Source organism: Cupressus sempervirens, chromosome 11 (genome assembly GCF_028749045.1).
Source record: "Cupressus sempervirens isolate cs-2001-9-10 chromosome 11, ASM2874904v1, whole genome shotgun sequence".
Lineage (NCBI taxonomy): Eukaryota > Viridiplantae > Streptophyta > Pinopsida > Cupressales > Cupressaceae > Cupressus > Cupressus sempervirens.
In genome coordinates this window covers 352,359,647-352,381,049 of record NC_143128.1, presented here as the reverse complement: position 1 = coordinate 352,381,049, position 21,403 = coordinate 352,359,647, and the positions used below count along the sequence as shown (strand labels likewise).

The window sequence follows — 21,403 nt, the reverse complement described above, 5'->3', positions numbered from 1 at the left end:
GGATTACTTGTACATAGGTAGGACACATGAGTGTTCTCCAAGACAAGTCTTATTGAATTATGGCCTCTTGAGGAAGACCAAGGAGTGGGTCAATCAAACGTTGCTTACCTCGAAGTTTCAGAGATTTACCTTGCATTGCATAACCCTCTCCATCATTGACTCCACCTCTACATGTTCCTTTTTATGGCTCAAGGAAGAACATTCCTAACTTCTTTGGCAATGGATAACACCGCCTTGATGAACACATACTTTGGAGCTCATGGCATTGAACATGAAGATGTATATATAAGGTTGTTTTTTGAGACTCTCTAAGGTGTGGTTGTGTTTTGGTTTTACTATCTCACACCATAGACTATCATAAACTAGGCTATCTCAAAATTAAGTTTGACGAATAGTTTAAACCTGCAAAAGATGCTCACCCCTTTTGGCTCATCTCACCTAGTTGAAGAACAAATGTCACGTGCCTATGGATGAATCCATTGCCCATATCAACAAGTTAACATATAGAATTTTACTAGCGCTAGACCTACTATTGAGAATTTTGAAGTGTTTCTTACTCAATGCTTAAATTCTTGAGGTGAGTTTTCTATCTATAAGAGCAACTCCATCAACCCTCATAGGTGCACAAAATTTGGCAACTAAAATTGAAGACGATCTCATTCTCATTGGAGTGATAAGAATAGGAAAATGTTGGTTTGAAGAAAAAATTTCATTTGAGACATTTTTTTCCTTTGCAAAAATGGATCCTATGGTGCAAAGGTTGGTTAATGATTCTACTTGCCCTCAAAAAGAAAATAGTTCATGGTATTTTCTCTTCTCCTTACAAGGGTATTCGGAGAAGGCTCCATCCAAATGCTTAAATTGTTTTATAGTAGCAATAAGAAGGGAGAGCCTTCTCTTAGAAATAGGAGAGAATCTTGTTAAAGTTTGTAACTATAATAGAGATCTTTATCTCTGATAGAAATATGTTTGTTGTAATTTTTATGGTCGTCTTCAACTGAAAGAGATATTGTGATTATATTCAAGTTAATATTATGCAAAAGACGTTACATATGTCATGCAAAGAGACATGCGTATGGAAATGTTAAGTGTTGAATATGTGGTAATTTGAAGAGTCTTATTTTTGGGGCTCAAAGAGACCTTCGTGTGTAAGATGAAGAGTCTTATGCAATCTATTTATATGGTTGCTTGGTATATTGTAAATCAAGTCAAGTGAAAGCCTTATACTCAAACATTATAAGATCAATAAAAGGGATTATTTTCTCTCTTCCTTCTTGTTTATTTGATTATGGACAAATACATTAACATGATATTAGAGCCAAGTTTACCTAATTTAGTTGTAAATGGAAAAGTCTTGTTTCTTTTGGTTGGATAGAAGGTCGGTGTTTGAGTATTGAATGTAGATGATACCTTGTACGACTTTCATTGTTGGATATTGTAGAAAGAGCCAATGTTTTGTAAGCTCACTCTCAATCAAAGCATCTCTTAAGGAATTTCAAACTTCAAGGAGTGAATGCACAAGAATCTGAAAAGCGACAAAGAAAGGCCTCCGGAGTTGTTGTAAGTCTAGTACTGATAGATATGTCGACTCAGACCATGGTAGAGATAGAGAGTATTTGTTGGTAGAAGCTAGAGGGAGATGCCCAAACCTTTGCAAGTTTATCTTATTATGGAGATTAACACTATCCCTACTGAGAGGGAGTCTAGGTTAAGAGAAAATCTATGTTATTAAAGGTGTCCATGCTAAGAGGGAGTCTTTGTTAAGAGAAAATCTCAATTATTAAAACTATCCATGTTGAGAGGGAGTCTCCATTAAGAGAAAACCTATATTATTAAAGTTATCCCTGCTAGAAGGGAGTCTATGTTAAAAGAAAATCTCAGTTACTAAAAGTGTCCCTGCTAAGAGGGAGTCATTATTAAGAGAAACTCTTAATTATTAATGTATTCTTCTCTGGGAGAAGTTTGAGGTGAAAGCCCTCGTTCCACCCTTTGCGAGTAGGCATGGTGGATATGCATTCTTCTCTGGAAGAAGCTTGAGGTGAAATCTCTTGTATCACCCTCTACAAGTAGGCATGGTGGAAATGTATCCTTATCTGAGAGAAGTTTTAGAATAAAATGTCTTTATTCTACCCTTTACAAGAAAATATGGTGAAAGTCATGAGTGTGACTCCATTCTAGGTGCCTATGAAGTAACTATGGTTGATTATGTTATGTTGAGATACCATGTATGAATGTATCATCTTTGGTTGCAGCGATGTGTGCATGTCTAACTAGAGATCTCTCTTGCTAAGAGGGAGTGTTGAAGTTTGTAGCTGCGATAGAAATCTTTATCTCTAATAGAAATATGTTTTTTATCATCTTCAGTTGAAAGAGATATTTGTGAATATATTCAAGTTAATATTATGCAAAAGACATGCATCATGCGTCATGTGAAGAGGCATGCATATGGAAATGTGAAGTGTTGAATATGTGAAAATTTGAAGGGTTTTATTTTCGAGACTCAAAGAGACATTCATGTGTAAGATGAAGTCTTATGCAATCTATTTTTATGTTTGTGTGGTATATTGTAAATCAAGTCAAGTGAAAGTTTTGTACTCAAACAATTTATTATCAATAAAATAGATGTTTTGCTAGTGCGGCTGGGTTTTTCCCTTCAAGTGGAAGGGTTTTCCCATGATAAATATTTTGAGTCTGTTGTGTGTCATTTTCTCTCTTCCTTGTTTAAATTATTTTTTGGGAAAATACATTAACATATCTCACACATTGTGGCAAGAACCACTTTTGCAATTGATCCCAAACATGGTATTGCAAAATATCCACCCAACATGAACAAATGCAATAAATATCCAACCATAAATTCAGTATGTCACAGAAAATTCCTTAAACTATCTCACAAATTACCCAACAAAACATGCTACAAAACAAGTTCCTTAGGTATGCAATATTATTGCAAAGTGATGAAAGAATGTAGAAGGCAATAATAAATAAAAACACACCAATACAATAATAAATAGCTAATGTATTTACCAAAAGAAAGTGAAAGCTTGGAATTGTACAATGAAAATCATATTTTTAAAAAAACCTTTGCGTTCTTTAGATGACAGTAATATGGCATATGTTACGATGAAAAAATTATGTTTTTAATCTAACAACTGAAGAGCTTGCATGAATTGGAAAAGAGACAATATAAGGCTTGTGGAAACTCTGTAAGGTTGACCATCATAGATTTCACCTACAGATACATATGATGAATTAAATGCCTGTATGCACACAATGAAGTCTTAATGAAATCACAAATGCTTGAATCTAGAGAAAGTATATAATGTCAGATGATAGATCTATCAGATTAGTATAAGAACCCAATTTCTTGCTCTCCTTACAATTATCCCTTAAAGCACACGAAAAAAAATGAAACACAATATTGAAAAGATTCAAAGGTATGCTCCGTAAGTACTTTGTTGTTTTCATTTTATATTGCTTGAATTATGAGTGTAATTGGATATCATGCAAACCTCAGAGAAGCGGGACTACTGAGGAGAATCACTCCATATAATCACGACACAGAATATAACTCTTCAAAATCTAACCTGTTGCGATTTGATGGCCAACAACATTGAATAAACATTTTTTCTTTATTATATATCATCAACTTGAAGAATTGTTATCAAAATAAAAACACCTAAAGATTCAAAACGGATGATTTCTAACTACAGTGTTCGATTTGTTCGTTGTTTTATCTTAAGATATTAGGTTTGTATTCAGTTATCCTGTGGTATACAACCCTCCAAATATAACCCTTTACTATTTGATAACTACCAACAAAGAATAAACAAATATTACTCATCATAGACAAGCCAAGCCTCATAACAGGGTTTCTAAATTCAAGTATTTGCATTGGCTAGGTAAGAATGATTTTAACACTTGTGTGGGAATGTACCACCTACAAACATAAAAAATAGCAAACATAGTGTGTCAGAGCAGAAAAAAATTCTTATAAAGCATAAACACCACTAAAACAACTCACATGATTTTAGTGTTCACGAGCATATATTATTTGTTTTGAATCTCAACTGACCTCATATCTTCATGCAGTTAATTTTCCAAGAAAAATTCCAGTGAAAACAATGGCTCCAAACCACTTATTGGCAACAAACCTATTCAGACAAATGTACGAAATTGTAGCAAAATTAGATTATTCTGCTATCTCATTTTAACATTTCCAAACTTGTGTATAAGAGAAGCAATTAAAAGAGGAGATAACACAAGCTGAATAAAGGCACTAGAGCATCAAATCCACAACATTAGAGGTAAGTTCATCTGACATCTATTTTTTCAAATTTGTTTTGCATTTTTCAAGATTTTTTAAATAATTAAACATGTAAGGTGTAACGACCCTTCAAGTTTCTTCCATCAGATTTGTAATTTTCATACCTTTTTCAACTTTTTTTGATGGAATATTATAAATGATCATAACATTAATTTCTCAATTTCCAAATATTGATAAAACTTCATTTTACTGAAAGCACTGAATATTATATGCATGAGATGTCACTAAATAATTTTGTGAACTGTTGCTACAAAATGGTCTATACAAAAAATTTCTTACAAAGTCAATGTCACAAATAAATTGTCAATGGTGTTGGAAGTAGTGGTTATCATTGCACCAAAAAGATTGAGCTTTTATTGCCCGATACAACCACAAGACTTATGGAATCCACATGAGGCTGTTCAAACTTCAAACATATCACAAATCCCTACGAAGGACGTTGGTGCACTGCCAAAAATCGCTCTCCCAACATTACTCATCACAATGTGAGTGAATTTACACCTGTTACCAAGCTCTAATACCCTTAGTTACCGGGTTTGGACCCTGCTGCCCGAATCTGGGTCCGAGTTCGCATGGGTCCAAGTTCGTGCCCGGGTTCACTTCAGGTTCAAGTAGGGTCCTTAATTTGGATTGTGGGCACGCCTGGGTTCACGTCAGCATGAACCTAGGAAGATGTATAGTCCAAATTAAGGATCCTTCTCGAACCCACTGTGAACCCGGACAGACCCATGGCAAACCCGGGAGGACCCGTGGCGAATCAGGGAGGACCCACAATGAACCCAGGAGGACCCACGAGTTTTTTTTTTTTGGTATATATATATATATGCTCGCAAATCCACCCACGAACCAAAATGGGAAAATAAAAATTGCCCGAACCCACGAATCCGAACTCCGAACCTGAAGCTAAGTTGCTGATTCAGGTTCAGGGATGGATTGGGGTTCGAGGTTCGGGTTCATGGGTTCAAGCGAAAAAAAAATTCTCATTCTGGTTTGTGGGTGGGTTCTTGAGTATATATATACAAAATAATTACTTTTAATTCATTCATACACTATACACAACACTTATAATTACTATTTCTTCTCCATTCACATACACAAAATGTACAATTTTGTAATTTGCCTGCAAATATCCTACAAATTTCTTGGCTACAAGTCATAGATATTTCAATTGTTCCAAACTTTTTCTTTGTAAGCATTCATCTAAAATGCAAACTCTGTCTGAATCCATCTCTGCAATTGGCTAGAGAAATCTTTCACTTGCACCCAATTTTCACTGTAGGATTTTTCATCTTAGGGTGGCACAAATATGCTGAACTCCAGAATTAGGGTTTCAATAAAATGCAAATACCCAGAAGGAATCAAAGAGTCTTCTCAACCTCTCTTTATCATTCCGGTGGAACTTTCCAACAATTGTATTCAACACCTTTTTTTAGATGATCACTTTTGCTCCTATTAAGTGCCTTTATGCTCCAATTTAATATTTAACATAAATAATCTTTTAATTTGTGCTTTTTCAATAGCAAAACAATGAAGTTAATCATTTTCCACATATCCAATCAATGCTCTGGATAATAATAAAATGGATCGAACATAAATTCTGATCATGCCAAAATATTCTTTACTTATCTAGAAATCAAACCTTGTGAAAAATAGTGCTTTTCATAAATTGCAGACCTCTCTAGGAGGTGTGACAAGCACCCAAAAAGTCAAAACTATACCTTAAAAGTTCCACGAAACTCACTTTAATTACTAGAACTAAATGTCATTTCCAGAATTTTGTCTTGAAAGATTGACATGCTGCAAGAAAATTGAAGCTACCAAAATTACTGGGAAGGCCACGAAAAGGACATTACATTGAAACGGATTTTCATTTTATTTTTTCTTTTATATGAAGTTGCAACTCTCTTGAATGGTTAACAAACAAAAGTGTAGAAGTGGAAGTAGGGATTGTGAGGAGGCTTAAGTTCAAATGCAAAAAGGTAGAGCTAGAACTCATAGAACAGCACATACATGTAAACCTCGCCGACTAGTAAAAAAATCAGAAGTTTTTATGCTTGCCAATTATTTCGTCTATTGATGTCTGATTACTGTTTGTCAAGACAATCTTGATCTGCAAGATGTATCTCCAATACGTATTAATGTCTGCAATCCAGTAAGCATGTTCTTTGTAATACATATATATGCTCAACAATATACATCTCCAGTTATTTACTGCAATTATGTATTCTGTGATATATAATGATCTCCTCCTCAATGCTGCAATATATATAATGCTCACTTCCTTATATGTATTATGACCTTATGTAGTCTGCAATCTTAGCAATCGTATGTGTCGAAACATCTTACATACTCAGCCATCGTAAGTATTCAGCAATCTTCAAATATATATATATCAGTGACCTTTTTATCCTCTACAATGTTTCTTTAGACTGCAGACCGAATATCTTATGTTTGATCAATGATTTTGGAAAACAATATTCTCATGGTCTTATACCTGCACTATGAATGGACCACATCCATACAATGTGTCTTTCAAACTCATGCCTTTTTCATTTAGTTATAATCACCGGTTATCATAATCGTTAGCATCTTCATTAATCATGATTGCTTGTTAAGTGTTTGTTTTCAGATTAACACCCTAATAGTATTAATGATAGTCCATTAATTTGTTTATGATATACATATTCGCTCTCTGTTTGTGGTAGTCCTCCCAATGGTATTTTCAACATTCCCTCTTAGCTAAGGAGGATGTACTCAAATATCTGAGTTATAGAATGATATCCACCATGGCTACTCCCAGAGGGTGGCTCCATCATGGTTTCTCCCATGAATGAAACAATGAAAATAAACACAAAGTGTTTGTCATGGAATCACTCACGTGATGTTCTCATGTCACAATGACAGTCACCATAGCTACTCCCAAAGGGTGACTCGAGATAAGTGTCTAGTAATGGAATGACCTCCACCATGGCTACTCCCAGAGGGTGGGTCCATCATGGCTACATCCATGAATGGAAATGCAGTCAAACAAAAGTATCCATCATGGAATCACTCATTCAATGTCATCATCTCATGGATAAGACCCAGAAGGTGGAACAAACAAATGCACTCTCTTCTCCATACTGCTAGATAATACTTGAACCCAACATTGTTCTATAGCTCCTTGTTCAAAGGTGAATGACGTTGAGGGCAGATAGGGCATGTTCATGTGCATAGAAAAAGTTCATTGCCTCAAAACACTTTCAAAAACTTATGGCAAAGTAGCCAATGTACAAGCAAGCAAAGGGTTTTTTTGTCAGCTATAGATTGTTGTGGAAGGCAAGAAAATCTTCAAATCGAGTATACAAACTTTTGGCCTAGAAACTGAAAAAATCTTAGATAGATGGTAAGACACATTTTGAGCCAATTGTGTCATTCATTGACTTGCAAGTGAACTCGGATTGTCTTAGACAAATACATTCAAAGAAAAACAACCATCTAAGAGAGCAAACAAATGGCAATAAGCTCAAAGTTAGACTTTTGAATCTTGATATACTTGAAACCATGGTTACAATTACAGGCATTAGGTTTTTAAACTTTCAATATTACCAAGACTAGTTTCTCCATGGGCAAAATCAAATACTGTTGAGGATCCAATTGACCTTGATAAAATTTATTGAAGAACTTACAAGTCTCTAACCTAGGAGTTTCATCATCGAGTCCTAGTAGTCCTACAATCCCCTAGTGTAGTACTCTTTGTAGTAGCAAGAGTCATTGGCTATGTTTAATTTTTGGAGCTCTGTACTTAGTTTGTAGGTTGATTTTGTAAAAACTCGATTATAATTTAAAATTTGTAAAAAGTCAATGTTAGTTCTTCACTGTTGGAAATAAACGTCAATGCCTACAGGTTGTCCTCGAGCCCCACGCCCATCTACCCTATCAGGTCACCGCAGGCATTCATGGACGACAGGCATTCATTTTGGTAGGTGAGATTTCAAATTTGAACGTTGAGAGGGAAAATGGAATGGGACAAAAAAGGAATGTTATTCTTTCATTCATTCAGAGAGAGAGAGAGCAGATCAAGCAGATCAGATTAGAAGTTGCAGAGAAGAGCAGTGGAAGAAGGTTAGTAGATCCAGTCGTCAGAGTGCAGAGAAGGAGTTTGTTTATTTCGTGCCTGCAGTTGCACATCTTCTCTCTGATTATTCTGTAAGTTTATTGTTCGTTGGATTCGACCTATGAAGCAGTGATTGCTCTAGGCATTTTTGTATGCAGCCATTAGAGCTGCAAGTTTAAAGTTTGAAGTATTGAAGCTATTTGAAGTTTTAGGGTAAATTTAAGATTTTTTGGTTGAAGCCGAATGCTCCCAAATTTGGTATTGTTTTAAATCAAAGTTAAATACTAAGCAAGCAGGAATACTCGAATCTATTGTTCTTACTCTTCTATTCATTGCATTTGACAAGTTTGGTTGAAAGCTTAAAGCTTTGACTCTTTGGTTTTAATGGTGAATGCACTCACGTTGAAATATTTTCTAAATTATATTTCTTAAGTTTGAAACAAAACACTCGACATCTATTGTTACTGAGCATTTCTTGTTGGAGCCGAGCTCACTCGGCATCCATTGGTGCTGTGCAATTATTGTGTGCCGAGCTCTTCTTGTGCCGAGCTCACTCAGCACCTCTTGCCTGTCACTTGGCACCAAGCAAGTGTCGAGCTATCTGGCACTCGGCACATTCATGTGCCGAGTAAAACTAGCACTCGACACCTTCATGTGCTGAGCAGTTTTTTCAAAGTGCCGAGTAAAATTTTTAGGTTTAGGGTTGTGAGTTTAAATTTTTAATTTGTATTTCTCACATGGTATCAGAGCTTTGAGGCCCCACATCCAAAGTGAGTTAGGGCATTTGTTTCCTTGGGATATTTATCATGGCAGGAGATGCAGGAAAGATTTGGCAGCAGCCACCATCATTTAATGGACAGAATTATGATATATTTGCAAAGAAGATGAAGACCATTATGGTTGCAAATGATTTGTGAGAGTTTGTAGTTAATGAATTAAATGATGTGACTGATCCAACTCAATATGCTACTCTCACAAATGCATAGAAGACTCATTTGAAAGAGTCAAGGAGGAAGGATGCTAAGGCATTAAGCCTTATTGAAGCAGCAATGACAGAGATAGTATTCCCAAAGATTGCAGCAGCAAATTATGCAAAGGGAGCATGGGATATCCTTGAGACAAACTTCAAGGGGACTGATAAAGTCTGTGCTGTAAAGCTACAGAATATAAGGAGGGAGTTTGAGAACCTTCAAATGAAGGAGAATGAATCAGTTGCAGACTTCAGTTCAAGAACCTCCAATGTGATTAACCAACTGAAGTCAAATGGAGAAGACTATCAAGAGCAGAGGATAGTGGAAAAGATATTGAGAAGTTTACCTCATAAATATGACCATTTGGTCATGACAATAGAAGAGGAAAAAGACCTCACTACTTTGACAATGGATGAGTTGATGGGTTCTCTTCAAACCCATGAGTATAGGATCAATAGATCCACATCTTCTTCTACCCAAGACCAAGCATTCAAGGCTCAGTCGAATCCAAGAGGAAGGGGGAGAAGAAGAAATGGCTCAGGCAGAAACTCCATAGGCAGAGGCCGAGGTAATGGAGGACAAAGAAATGCTGCAGTAGAAAGCTTAGGAAGAGCAGATGGAGCAAGTAGCTCACAAAATACTTCAAGAGGAGGTAAGAAAAACTACAACTCAAATAAGAGTAATGTAGAATGCTACTACTGTCATAAATATGGGCATTATGCAAATGAATGCTGGAAGAAGTAGAAAGATCAGTCAGGACAAGAAAATGTGGCTGATGTGAATATGGGAAGTGAAAACACTACCTTCATAATGTGTAATGTTGGTGAAGAAGGAAGCCCTGAAGTTTGGTACCTCGACAGTGGATGTAGCAACCACATGAGTGGTAATGAAACCTTGTTTTCATTCATTGAGAAGAGTTTCAAATCAGAAATTAAGATGGGTAATAATGGAACCCTACCAGTTGTGGGCAAAGGATCTATTATGGTCCACACCAAGAAAGGTGAGAAAAGAGAAATACAAAATGTATATTTCGCCTCTGGTATGAAGCACAATTTGATGAGCATTGGTCAGCTTATTCAAAATGGATACAAAGTGCTGATGGAGAATGACATGTGTGTCATTCAAGAAAAGGATGGGAGCAAGAACCTACTTGTAGCAGTTCAAATGACCAAGAACAGAATATTTCCCTTGAGGATTGAGACATGTTTCTCATCTCAAGTTAGTGCTGCACCTCTCACACAATCAGCTTTAAGGAGTGTGATTGAAGACCCCTCATGGCTATGGCACCTCAGGTATGGTCATCTTGGCTATGCTGGTTTAAATTTATTGTCAAATAAAAGAATGGTAGATGGTTTGCCACGTGTAGGAAATTCTTGTGACAAGTGTGAGGCTTGCATTTTGGATAAGCAACATAGGCTTCCCTTTAATTCTGAAAATTCTAGGAGGGCTAGATATCCATTAGAATTAGTGCATAATGACCTAGTTGGTCCTATGCAAGTTACTCCCATTGGGAAGAGTACTTATTTTATGACATTTATTGATGACTTCAGTCGTAGGACATGGGTGTATTTCTTAAAGAATAAATCTGAAGCATTTGATAAATTTGTAAAATTTAAAGCCCAAGCTGAAAGAGAATATGGACACTATATCAAGGTCCTTAGATCAGATAAAGGGGGGGAGTATACCTCCAATTCTTTTGTAAACTTTTGCAAAAAAAATGGCATTAAGAAAGAGCTCATATCCGGCTATACACCACAACAGAATGGAGTGGCTGAAAGAAAGAACAGAACCATTGTTGAAATGGCAAGGAGCATGATGAAAGAGAAAGGTCTCCCCACTGAATTTTGGGGAGAGGCTATGGCAACAACAGTTTACCTAATTAATAGGTGTCCTACAAAGGCAGTCCGTGACAGAATTCCAATGGAAGCTTGGTCACGAAGAAGATGGACAGTTGAACACTTAAGAGTGTTTGGATGTGTTGCATATGCACATGTGCCTAAAGAGAAAAGGAAAAAATTTGATGACAAAGGTGTGAAATGCATTTTCACAAGGTACAACCCAAAATCAAAGGCATACAGATTGTATGACCCATTGAACAACAAGATGATGCTTTCAAGAGATGTGGAATTTCTTGAAAATCAGTCTTGGTATGGTTCAATTGCTGAGTCACCGAGCACTTTAAGTAAAGTGCCAATTATGAGTGAAGAGGATGCTGATGAGCAGCAAGAAGAAGGATCAGATAGAAGAAAAGGCAAGCAAATTCAGACAGTGCCAAGCTCCTCTAGGCATGATCGAGTGTCAGTGCCGAGTACCAGTTGTAAGGAAACTTGGCAACAAAGAATATAACCGTTTCCACATAACCCATTATAGATCTGAAATAAATACGGAATTAAAATCCACATGCAAGAGAATAGACAACATACCCATAAAATGTGACACAAGATATACCCTGGGAAACCCTCATTGAGGGAAAAAACCCAGCCTCCAAAAGCATCCATCACCATGTATTATTCAGCAAAAATACCATTGCCATACAACCATGGAAGCCTTCATGGCCATAGCCACAACCGAGAAAACTATGTGAACAAGCATGAATCCACACATCCCACGCCATGCTTTCAACCTTCACAAATGCTCCCTTGGCTAACCTGTCAAGCCTTGTCCCGCTTGACTCTTGCCTTTTGTCTTCTCCTTGTCACTCTCTCTCACTCTACAACAACTACCCTTGTGGCTTCTTATATAGTAGCAAGTCCTACAAAACCACTAAGTGGTATTACATAAACCATGTGCTAAAACTATATTCTACCTAACCCACTGACCCCACATTTAATATTGGGCATTTAATTCTTTTCCCCAATATTAAATAATTATATGAAATATTATCACAATGTTACAATACAACCCATCAAGAATATTCTATGGGAATCTTTACATGTTACACGTCCATCTAGGTACAACATTACATAATAAAAATAAAATAATAAAATAACAATATTATGCAATGTGTGCAACACCCATTATCTCAACAATCTCCCACTTGTTGTATACATTGCATAGGGTCAATCCGTAGCCACATAAAATGAACAAGGGAACAATCCCTCCTAGCACATCCACCATCATGGATCAAAATACACCAAGTGCTCCATCCTAGTAGCCACAACAAAATCAAAGTATCTAGCATCTCGAACATGAATGATCTCACCTCCTATTATGCCACTCCCACTGGACATACATAGAAGCCATCCAAAGAGAAAACCACCCAACATGTCGCATTAGAAGATCATAAAATCTTGTGCAACCTGAAATTTCAACCACAAATAACCTGATCCAAAGGTAATCACATGTATCCGTAGTTGTCAAAATATCCATAGCTGAAATAGCACCCACAGCAAAGTGCCAAACCCATCCAACTATCCATACCTCAAAGGTATAACAAGTGAATCTCATATCACCGAGATATCCAATCTGTAACCTGCAATCACAGGCCTCAAGAGCAATACCTGCCACATATATACCAAGAAGCTCCCACTACAAAAGATAATATCAAATCTATAACCAATCCACTCAACACATCTCAAAGAAGTGAATCCATGTAGTATCAAGGACATCCATAATACATAAACTGATATCCTGCAAGAACAACTCTCATAACAAGTTTCCAATAGTCTCCCAAATTCACCACAACCAACAGAGGAAAGAGATAAAGGAATAACCATGTCATCTCTCACATGACATACATGAGCACAAACCAGTGATCACAATCTCTAACCAATTTCAAATCCAATGTAGGCAAAATTGAACATCCAAGAAGATAACCAAGACCAGAGAAACCATGCAAATCATAACTTGTATCATGTCCTTCTACACACACCTCTAGATGTAAACTGTGCAAGTATGATCTCCTCCATAAAACCCCAAAAAGAAGCCTTAACAACACCCAAACCATACCATATAGCTAATCATGGATGTAAGCCTCTCACAAGAAGATCAAACTCAATAAACCATTCCTAAACCAAGGAATAACCATTCCTAATCCAAGGAAAATGCCCAATATAAAACCATCTCCCAAATTCAGCCAGCATAACAACATATGCACATGGAGATAACCAATGCTAAACCATCTCTCAAATGAACCCTCCAGAACTAACTCATGTACCATAGCTCAAGATCCATATCCATGAAAGATAAGCATAAATATAATGCAACTGAGAGAAAATCATGGGCTATACCTCTCAAGTAGCAAACCGTCGAGTAGACCAAGAGTGGGGAATGAGAATGCTCGTCAAGATACCCAAGTCTCCAACCAAGACTCATCTAAGAAAAATCTCCTCTCAAGTCCATATCAGGTGACTGCCCCTCGGACTTCCTGCTGAAACCATTAACTGTCCCAACAAATACTTCTCTAATCCAAGAGAAATCAGCGTCACCACCGTCTCTAAGTATCCATGAGCACCTGTAACCAATCAATCCATGCCAACTCGAAATGCAACATAGCAATATCATGAAGTATCCAGCTTAGGATCAGTGTACTCAATACCAAGAAACTAAACCAAGATCAATGTCAAAGTTCCAACCATGGCCTTAGGAACATAAACATGACAACATGATCTTACCATCTCAACTAAAGAGATAACATGCTCCACATGAACATACCATAACATGTTACAACTCTAAACGCGTATCAAGAGTATACCATGACATAATAATGAAACCATCCTCATACCAAAGATAACATGCCAAATAAAAGCATAAACCACACCTTTTCCAAGAACCCTGTGAGTCCTCAAGATGCAACCATCTCCACACACCATGAAGAAAAACCATCTCTATATACCAGGAAGAACCATCTCCATACACCATGAAGATAATCAAGAACTCCATGAGTCCTCAAGATCTAACCATCTTCAAACACCATGAAGATAACAAGTGCACAATGCAAATGTCAAAGACGCTTCTGCAGCAACAGGATCTAAGACAAACCTCCAACATCTGCAAACACTCAATAAATATATCAATGCCAAAAAACTCTCACTTAACCGTGGTACCAAGTCACCTATGGCATCATTAAATCCATCCTCTCCAAACCAAGAAGATATAAATCAAACCAGGAACTAATCCTGCACTGTCACCCCATCACTGTCACAAGCTCCCACTAAACCATGTATCCAAGCTATCCATGACATCATGATGAAAAAAAAAATACTCTAACCATGAGAATCAACCAAGGCATCAAACCATCAAAGAACTCAAAGTGCACATCATGAGCTCCTCAAAAGAAACCAAATAACCATGATCCTCAACCAAGAAGATATACCACCATAACTGAATCAGAAATCCAAGCTAATGAACATCAAGGATGTACTTGTATAACCAATCATGTCATGCCAAAATCCATGACACCATAATCACATCCATGAACTGAGCATCTGGCTCTCAAAGTGTCCAACCTATCAGCATAAAATAGTCAACCACAATCCTCCACCATGACTGTACCTGGTAACAACATCTCATCCCTTCTACATGAAGATAAAATCATGTGACTTAGGGCATAGACAACCCAAATCCAAGCCACCAATCTGAATATGCATCAATAATGAAAGATCAATGGGCAAAGACAACCCATAACCAAGCTATAAATGCAACCTGTAAGTATAGACCGCTTACAACACTGCACAACTTGTAGACCCAACAAGTCATCATGCATATCCAAAATCCAACACTAATAACCATATCATCATGAGACCAATATGAACTAAGTATATAATGACATCAAATCTTAAATCTCCAATGCCATAAACTCACAATGTTACCATAGTCAAAATATACCTATAAACTATTCAGATCAATATATCAACAAATAAATCATGCCAAACTTATACCAAATCTGAACCAATTTGTAGAGCTCTCCAAGAGCTTTCCGTTGACTACTCAAAGTCCAAAATCCGACTTCGTATGCCCAAGTTATGCCCCAGTCCGTGCTCAAAATAAACAACATCTAACTTTAGGGCTCTTAAAACCTGACAAAATTTCAAAATCATAGAACCAAACCTACACCATCTTGTAGTGCTCTGAATTTGCTTTCCAACGGCTATAAGAACATTGAAATCCGATATTCTAAGAGAAAGTTATGGCCATTTTACTAAGACAGTCTTTTTACCATTTTCAGTACGATTTTTCAAAAAAAAAAAATTCAGTGACGAAAATTCCGATGGGATTAAATTTGATGGCCATCATGGGCTGAAACTAAAAAACTCTTGCATTTCCTCTAAACATGGCCAAACTAGGACATATTATATATCAAAATTTATGGAAATGTTGACCCAGATCCAATGGTGAGGTTTGTTTTTACCCAGGAGGTCATTTCTACATACTACCCCCCAAAACCCTCATTTAAATGAAACATCCGAAAAACTCTGTTTGTCCAACAATTTCACATGCCCAAATCTTTTAACATCCCATCATAACAGCAAATCCAAAGTCCTCAGATCTGCAATAAATCATTCATATATCTTGCCCTTTCTTTTATCCTCTTATGCATTCCCATGGATTCAATTTAGGGTTACAATAATAAAACCATAGCTCTGATACCACTTGTAAGGAAATTTGGCAACAAAGAATATAACCGTTTCCACATAACCCATTATAGATCTAAAATAAATACGAAATTAAAATCCACATGCAAGAGAATAGACAACATACCCATAAAATGTGACACAAGATATACCCTGGGAAACCCTCATTGAGGGAAAAAACCCAGCCTCCAAAAGCATCTATCACCATGTATTATTCAACAAAAATACCATTGCCATACAACCATGGAAGCCTTCATGGCCATAGCCACAACCGAGCAAAATATGTGAACAAGCATGAATCCACACATCCCATGCCATGCTTTCAACCTTCACAAATGCTCCCTTGGCTAACCTGTCAAGCCTTGTCTCGCTCGACTCTTGCCTTTTGTCTTCTCCTTGTCACTCTCTCTAGCTCTACAACAACTACCCTTGTGGCTTCTTATATAGTAGCAAGTCCCACAAAACCACTAAGTGGTATTACATAAATCATGTGCTAAAACCATGTGCTACCTAACCCACTGACCCCACATTTAATATTGGGCATTTAATTCTTTTTCTCAATATTAAATAATTACATGAAATATTATCACAATCTTTCAATACAACTCATCAAGAATATTCTATGAGAATCTTTACATGTTGCACGTCCATCTAGGTACAACATTACATAATAAAAATAAAATAATAAAATAACAATATTATGCAATGTGTGCAACACCCATTATCTCAACACCAGTGAAGACTGACCAAGTCGGCAATGCCACAGCAATGAAGATTCTAATCCCACACTCTCCTCCTTGTTACCAAGAAAGACCACGAGTCTTAGGGAGATATACCAAGATGAAAGGTATGGAGATTATGATGAGAGTGTTAATTTTGCATTATTTTTTCATAGTGATCCAATATATTTTGAGGAAGCTATTAAGGAGAAGAAATGGTGTAATGCCATGGATGAGGAAATAGATGCCATAGAAAGGAATGAGACATGGGAGCTAACTGAATTGCCTCCAAAGAAGCAAATGATTGGAGTGAAATGGGTCTATAAGACCAAATGCAATGCTGAAGGCAAGATTGATAGGCATAAGACAAGGCTGGTAGTCAAAGGCTACAAACAACAGTATGGAAGAGATTATGATGAGACCTATGCCCCAGTTGCAAGAATAGAAACCGTGCGTGCTATCATAGCAATTGCAGCTCAGCACAAATGGAAGGTATTTCAAATGGATGTGAAGTTCGCCTTCCTTAATGGTGTATTGAAAGAAGAAGTGTATGTGAAGCAGCCACCTGGTTATGAAGTTGCAGGTGAAAAGAACAAAGTATATAGGTTGAAGAGAGCTCTTTATGGGCTCAAGTAAGCTCCACGGGCATGGTACAGTAGGATTGACTCATATTTGATGAGCAATGGCTTTAGCAAAAGCAATGGTGAGCCCACTCTTTACATCAAGGCAGTAGATGGTAATGTATGATTGTTGTCTTGTATGTAGATGACTTAATTTTTTCTGAAAATGATAAGACTCTAATTGGTAAGTTCAAAGAGACCATGAAAAGTGAATTTGAGATGACAGACTTAGGTCTCCTAAAATACTTTCTAGGCATAGAAGTAGAACAAATGCATGATGGCATCTTCATCTCTCAAGAAAAATATGCAGGGCAGATCTTGGAGAGATTTAAAATGCAGAACAGTAAGGCAACCCCCACACCAACAGCAGTAGGTCTGAAGTTGAGTAAGGAAGACTCTAGCAAAAGAGTGGATCCAACACTATACAAGAGTATGGTTGGAAGTCTAATGTATTTGACTGCAACTCGACCAGACCTAATGCATGCAGTAAGTTTGATTTTCAGATTTATGGAAACACCAAGGGATTCCCATTGGCAAGAAGGAAAAAGGATCCTAAGGTATGTGAAAGGTACCAAGGGATTTGAAATTTTATATACTGCAAATGATGATTTCAAGTTGGTTGGTTACACTGATAGTGATTGGGCTGGAAGTTTAGATGATAGGAAGAGCACTTTCAGATACATGTTTCATATGGGATCGGGTGCAATTTCATGGGCATCCAAGAAGCAACCTATTGTTGCTCAATCTACAACAGAGGATGAATACATTGCGGCAAATGCAGCAGCATGTCAAGCAATTTGGCTAAGGAGGATCTTGACAGATTTGAATGAAAGGCAAGAGGATGGAACCACAATTTATTGTGACAACATCTCATCAATTGCATTGTCTAAGAATTCGGTCTTCCATGAGATAAGCAAGCATATAGAAATCAAATATCAATTCATCAGAGAGTTGGTGAAGAATGGGGATATCAAGATGAAATTTTGTAGGTCTGAGCAGCAGCTAGCAGACATTTTTACCAAGCCATTAGGCATTGGAACTTTTGTGCACCTAAGACAGAGTCTTGGTGTAGTTGATTTGGATCAACAATGATCCTTGTTTGTGGGTCTCAGGACAAAGGGGGAGTGTTGGAAATAAACGTCAATGCCTACAGGTTGTCCTTGAGCCCCACACCCATCTACCCTGTTAGGTCACTACATGCATTCATGGACGGTAGGCATTCATTTTGGTAGGTGAGATTTCGAATTTGAACGTTGAGAGGGAAAATGGAATGGGACAAAAAAGAAATGTTATTGTTTGATTCATTCAGAGAGAGAGCAGATCAAGTAGATCAGATCAGAAGTTGCAGAGAAGAGCAGTGGAAGAAGGTCAGCAGATCTAGTCGTCAGAGTGCAGAGAAGGAGTTTGTTTATTTCGTGCCTGCAGTTGCACGTCTTCTCTCTGATTATTCTATAAGTTTACTATTCATTGGATTCAACCTGTGAAGCAGTGATTGCTCCAGGAATTTTGTATGCAACCATTAGAGCTGCAAGTTTAAAGTTTGAAGTATTGAAGTTGTTTGAAGTTTTAGGGTAAATTTAGGGTTTTCTGGTTGAAGCCGAATGCTCCCAGATCTGGTATTGTTTTAAATCAAAGTTAAATACTAAGCAAGTAGGCATACTCGAATCTATTGTTCTTACTCTTCTATTCATTGCATTTGACAAGTTTGATTGAAAACTTAAAGCTTTGGCTCTCTGGTTTTAATGGTGAATACACTCACGTTGAAATATTTTCTAAATTATATTTCTTAAGTTTGAAACAGAACACTCAACATCTATTGTTGCCGAGCATTTTTTGTTGGAGCCGAGCTCACTCAGCATCCATTGGTGCCGTGCAATTATTGTGTGTCGAGCTCTTCTTGTGCCGAGCTCACTCGACACCTCTTGCTTGTCACTCGGCACTAAGCAAGTGTCGAGCTATCTGGCACTCGGTACCTTCATGTGCCGAGTAAAACTGGCACTCGACACCTTCATGTGCCAAGTAGTTTTTTCAAAGTACCGAGTAAAATTTTTAGGTTTAGGGTTGTGAGTTAAAATTTTTAATTTGTATTTCTCACATTCACATCAATGGAGGACTCCAATTCGCAGGAAACAGAAACATGGGTGTTGAAGATAACCAAAAGATAGCCCAAAGTGGGAAGATGATTAAAAAAGCATTACTGAATAGCCAAAAGTAGTACAAAAAAACAAGTGTATGTCATCTATGGAGTTAATATATTAGTGAATTTAGGAATACATTTGACAGTCATGAGCTTATATCAAAAAATACAGTCAAATAGAGTTTGGGTAAGTACAAAGAATTACTTTTACACATTTTGAAATCTCAAAATAAAAACTAAATAATGGTATGACAACATCATAAGACAAAGGGGGATTGTAGAATGAAAAGACACATATCAGAGATAGAAGGATGAAGATGTACTGAGCTTATTTCAGAAAAATGCAAATTTAAAAATTAAATTGGTATAAGGGAATATTACCATTATTAAAGCTGAATGCCATAAAGCTATATCTATTTCCAGTCTAAAATGAAAGCACTTACTCAAATGGTAGCACAAAGCTACTGTATAATTAAAAAAATAGATCCATAGAGAGCATTGAAAAATACACATTAATGAGCAAAATACAAAAGAGAAACCTAAAGTCATAACTCGTTTGATGAGGGGTTATAGTACTTAATTATCATTACTATTATCATGACAAATAACAAGACATTCAATAATACCCACTTTCTGTTACAGTCAGTGCAGGACAAGGCATCAAGTGTGGTGATTTGCCATGCAAGATGTCCAGCTGCTGTTGTCATCACCACATAAAATGGCCATCCTGTACATATAACCAAATATTTTTATGTATTTCTCTTTCTCAAAAACAAATATGTTACTGTTCTCTGTTTTATAAATGAATGAGCTTGAAAACTCCAAAAAACAAAAATCTCACCCAAGTACCTACCAAGGCCACTATTAAACCCGCTAAGTAGAAGCCCACTCATGCATGCAACACTAAAGCCAGTGATCCAAGTTTTTGTCTGCTCCCCAAATCTCAATGCAGTTGATTTGACACCAACTTTCAAATCATCTTCCTTGTCCTTTAAAAAAGTAACAGATAGTATAAGCATAAGCATATCCATATGGTACGATTCTATATAACAGAATCAACTTGAAATATTGATTTTCCTACTTTGTGAATACACACCAAGGACTATACATCATACCTGACGAGCATAGATAGTGTCATACACAAGGGTCCAACATATTCCAGAGGCATATAGTGGCAAGACCACGTCAAGGTCTAGGCTACCCTTTATTGCTGCCCAACCTAGTAAAGCACCCCAATTGAATGTTAACCCCAGATATGCCTAAGGCTACAAACAAAAAAAGACAATTATTCTCTTAGTTGTATCCTGACAGTTATGATCCCACATAGATGCGTAGTCTACACCTAGTTAATATGTTTTGACCCAAGCCTAACTGATTCAAATATATAAATTCATCATAATCCCGTGGGACAGTAGAATATTTTAATAGTACATTTCTTACCCAAAATGTGAATCTTTTCATGAGAGGATATGAGAAAACTAGCAACAGCGATGATGCTCCCAAAATGCGACTGTCAATGCAAAGCGAATGAAATGAACACAATAGCAGAAAGTAAGTGCCCAGAAAAATGTTTAGTGGAAACGCATAGTTTAAGTAAATCTGTATCTCCAACAGTAGTCCAAGTGGAGAAGCATTAAGTTTACAATATGCAGAAATCTTTCAAGTTGCATTGTTTACTCATAATTCATAAAGCTGTAGAAATAGCTTGAATTACAAATAAGCTAATAAAAAATATATTCCATTAAAAATGTACAGGAGAAAGATAAGTAAGCAACCAACAATTTAAGTGTCCTTCCTAAAAATAAATATGGTCCCTTAGAGGAAAATTAGTTCATCCCCCAGCATCATGAAACAAGATAAAATAAAATATCTTAATACTGAAACCTTCAATAAGATTCCTCTTTGAGTTTGGCTGCCGAACCTCCCCCTTCACTTTTGAGTGGATTTAATCTTGGAGACTA

The 21,403-nt window shown here is 36.9% G+C and overlaps 1 protein-coding gene across 4 annotated transcripts in view; it reads right to left on the bottom strand.

Annotated features, from left to right (window-relative positions):
- LOC149529532 (4-hydroxybenzoate geranyltransferase 2-like) overlaps positions 1-20,981 on the bottom strand; it is a 65,370-nt gene extending 44,389 nt beyond the window's left edge. The window contains exons 1-6 of one of the 4 annotated variants that reach the window (XM_089810055.1): positions 20,883-20,965; positions 20,558-20,707; positions 20,296-20,431; positions 20,073-20,169; positions 4,076-4,154; positions 3,614-3,940 (exon numbers count right to left, since the gene is read on the bottom strand). In XM_089810055.1, coding sequence (XP_089666181.1) covers positions 4,085-4,154; positions 20,073-20,169; positions 20,296-20,335 — 207 coding nt within the window. In that variant the 5' untranslated portion in view covers positions 20,336-20,431; positions 20,558-20,707; positions 20,883-20,965 and the 3' untranslated portion in view covers positions 3,614-3,940; positions 4,076-4,084. Of the gene's footprint in view, positions 1-3,613; positions 3,941-4,075; positions 4,155-20,072; positions 20,170-20,295; positions 20,432-20,557; positions 20,708-20,882 lie in introns of those variants that run through there. The other 3 variants (XM_089810056.1, XM_089810054.1, XM_089810053.1) reach the window with 3 other exon arrangements.
- Positions 20,982-21,403: the final 422 nt, after the last annotated feature.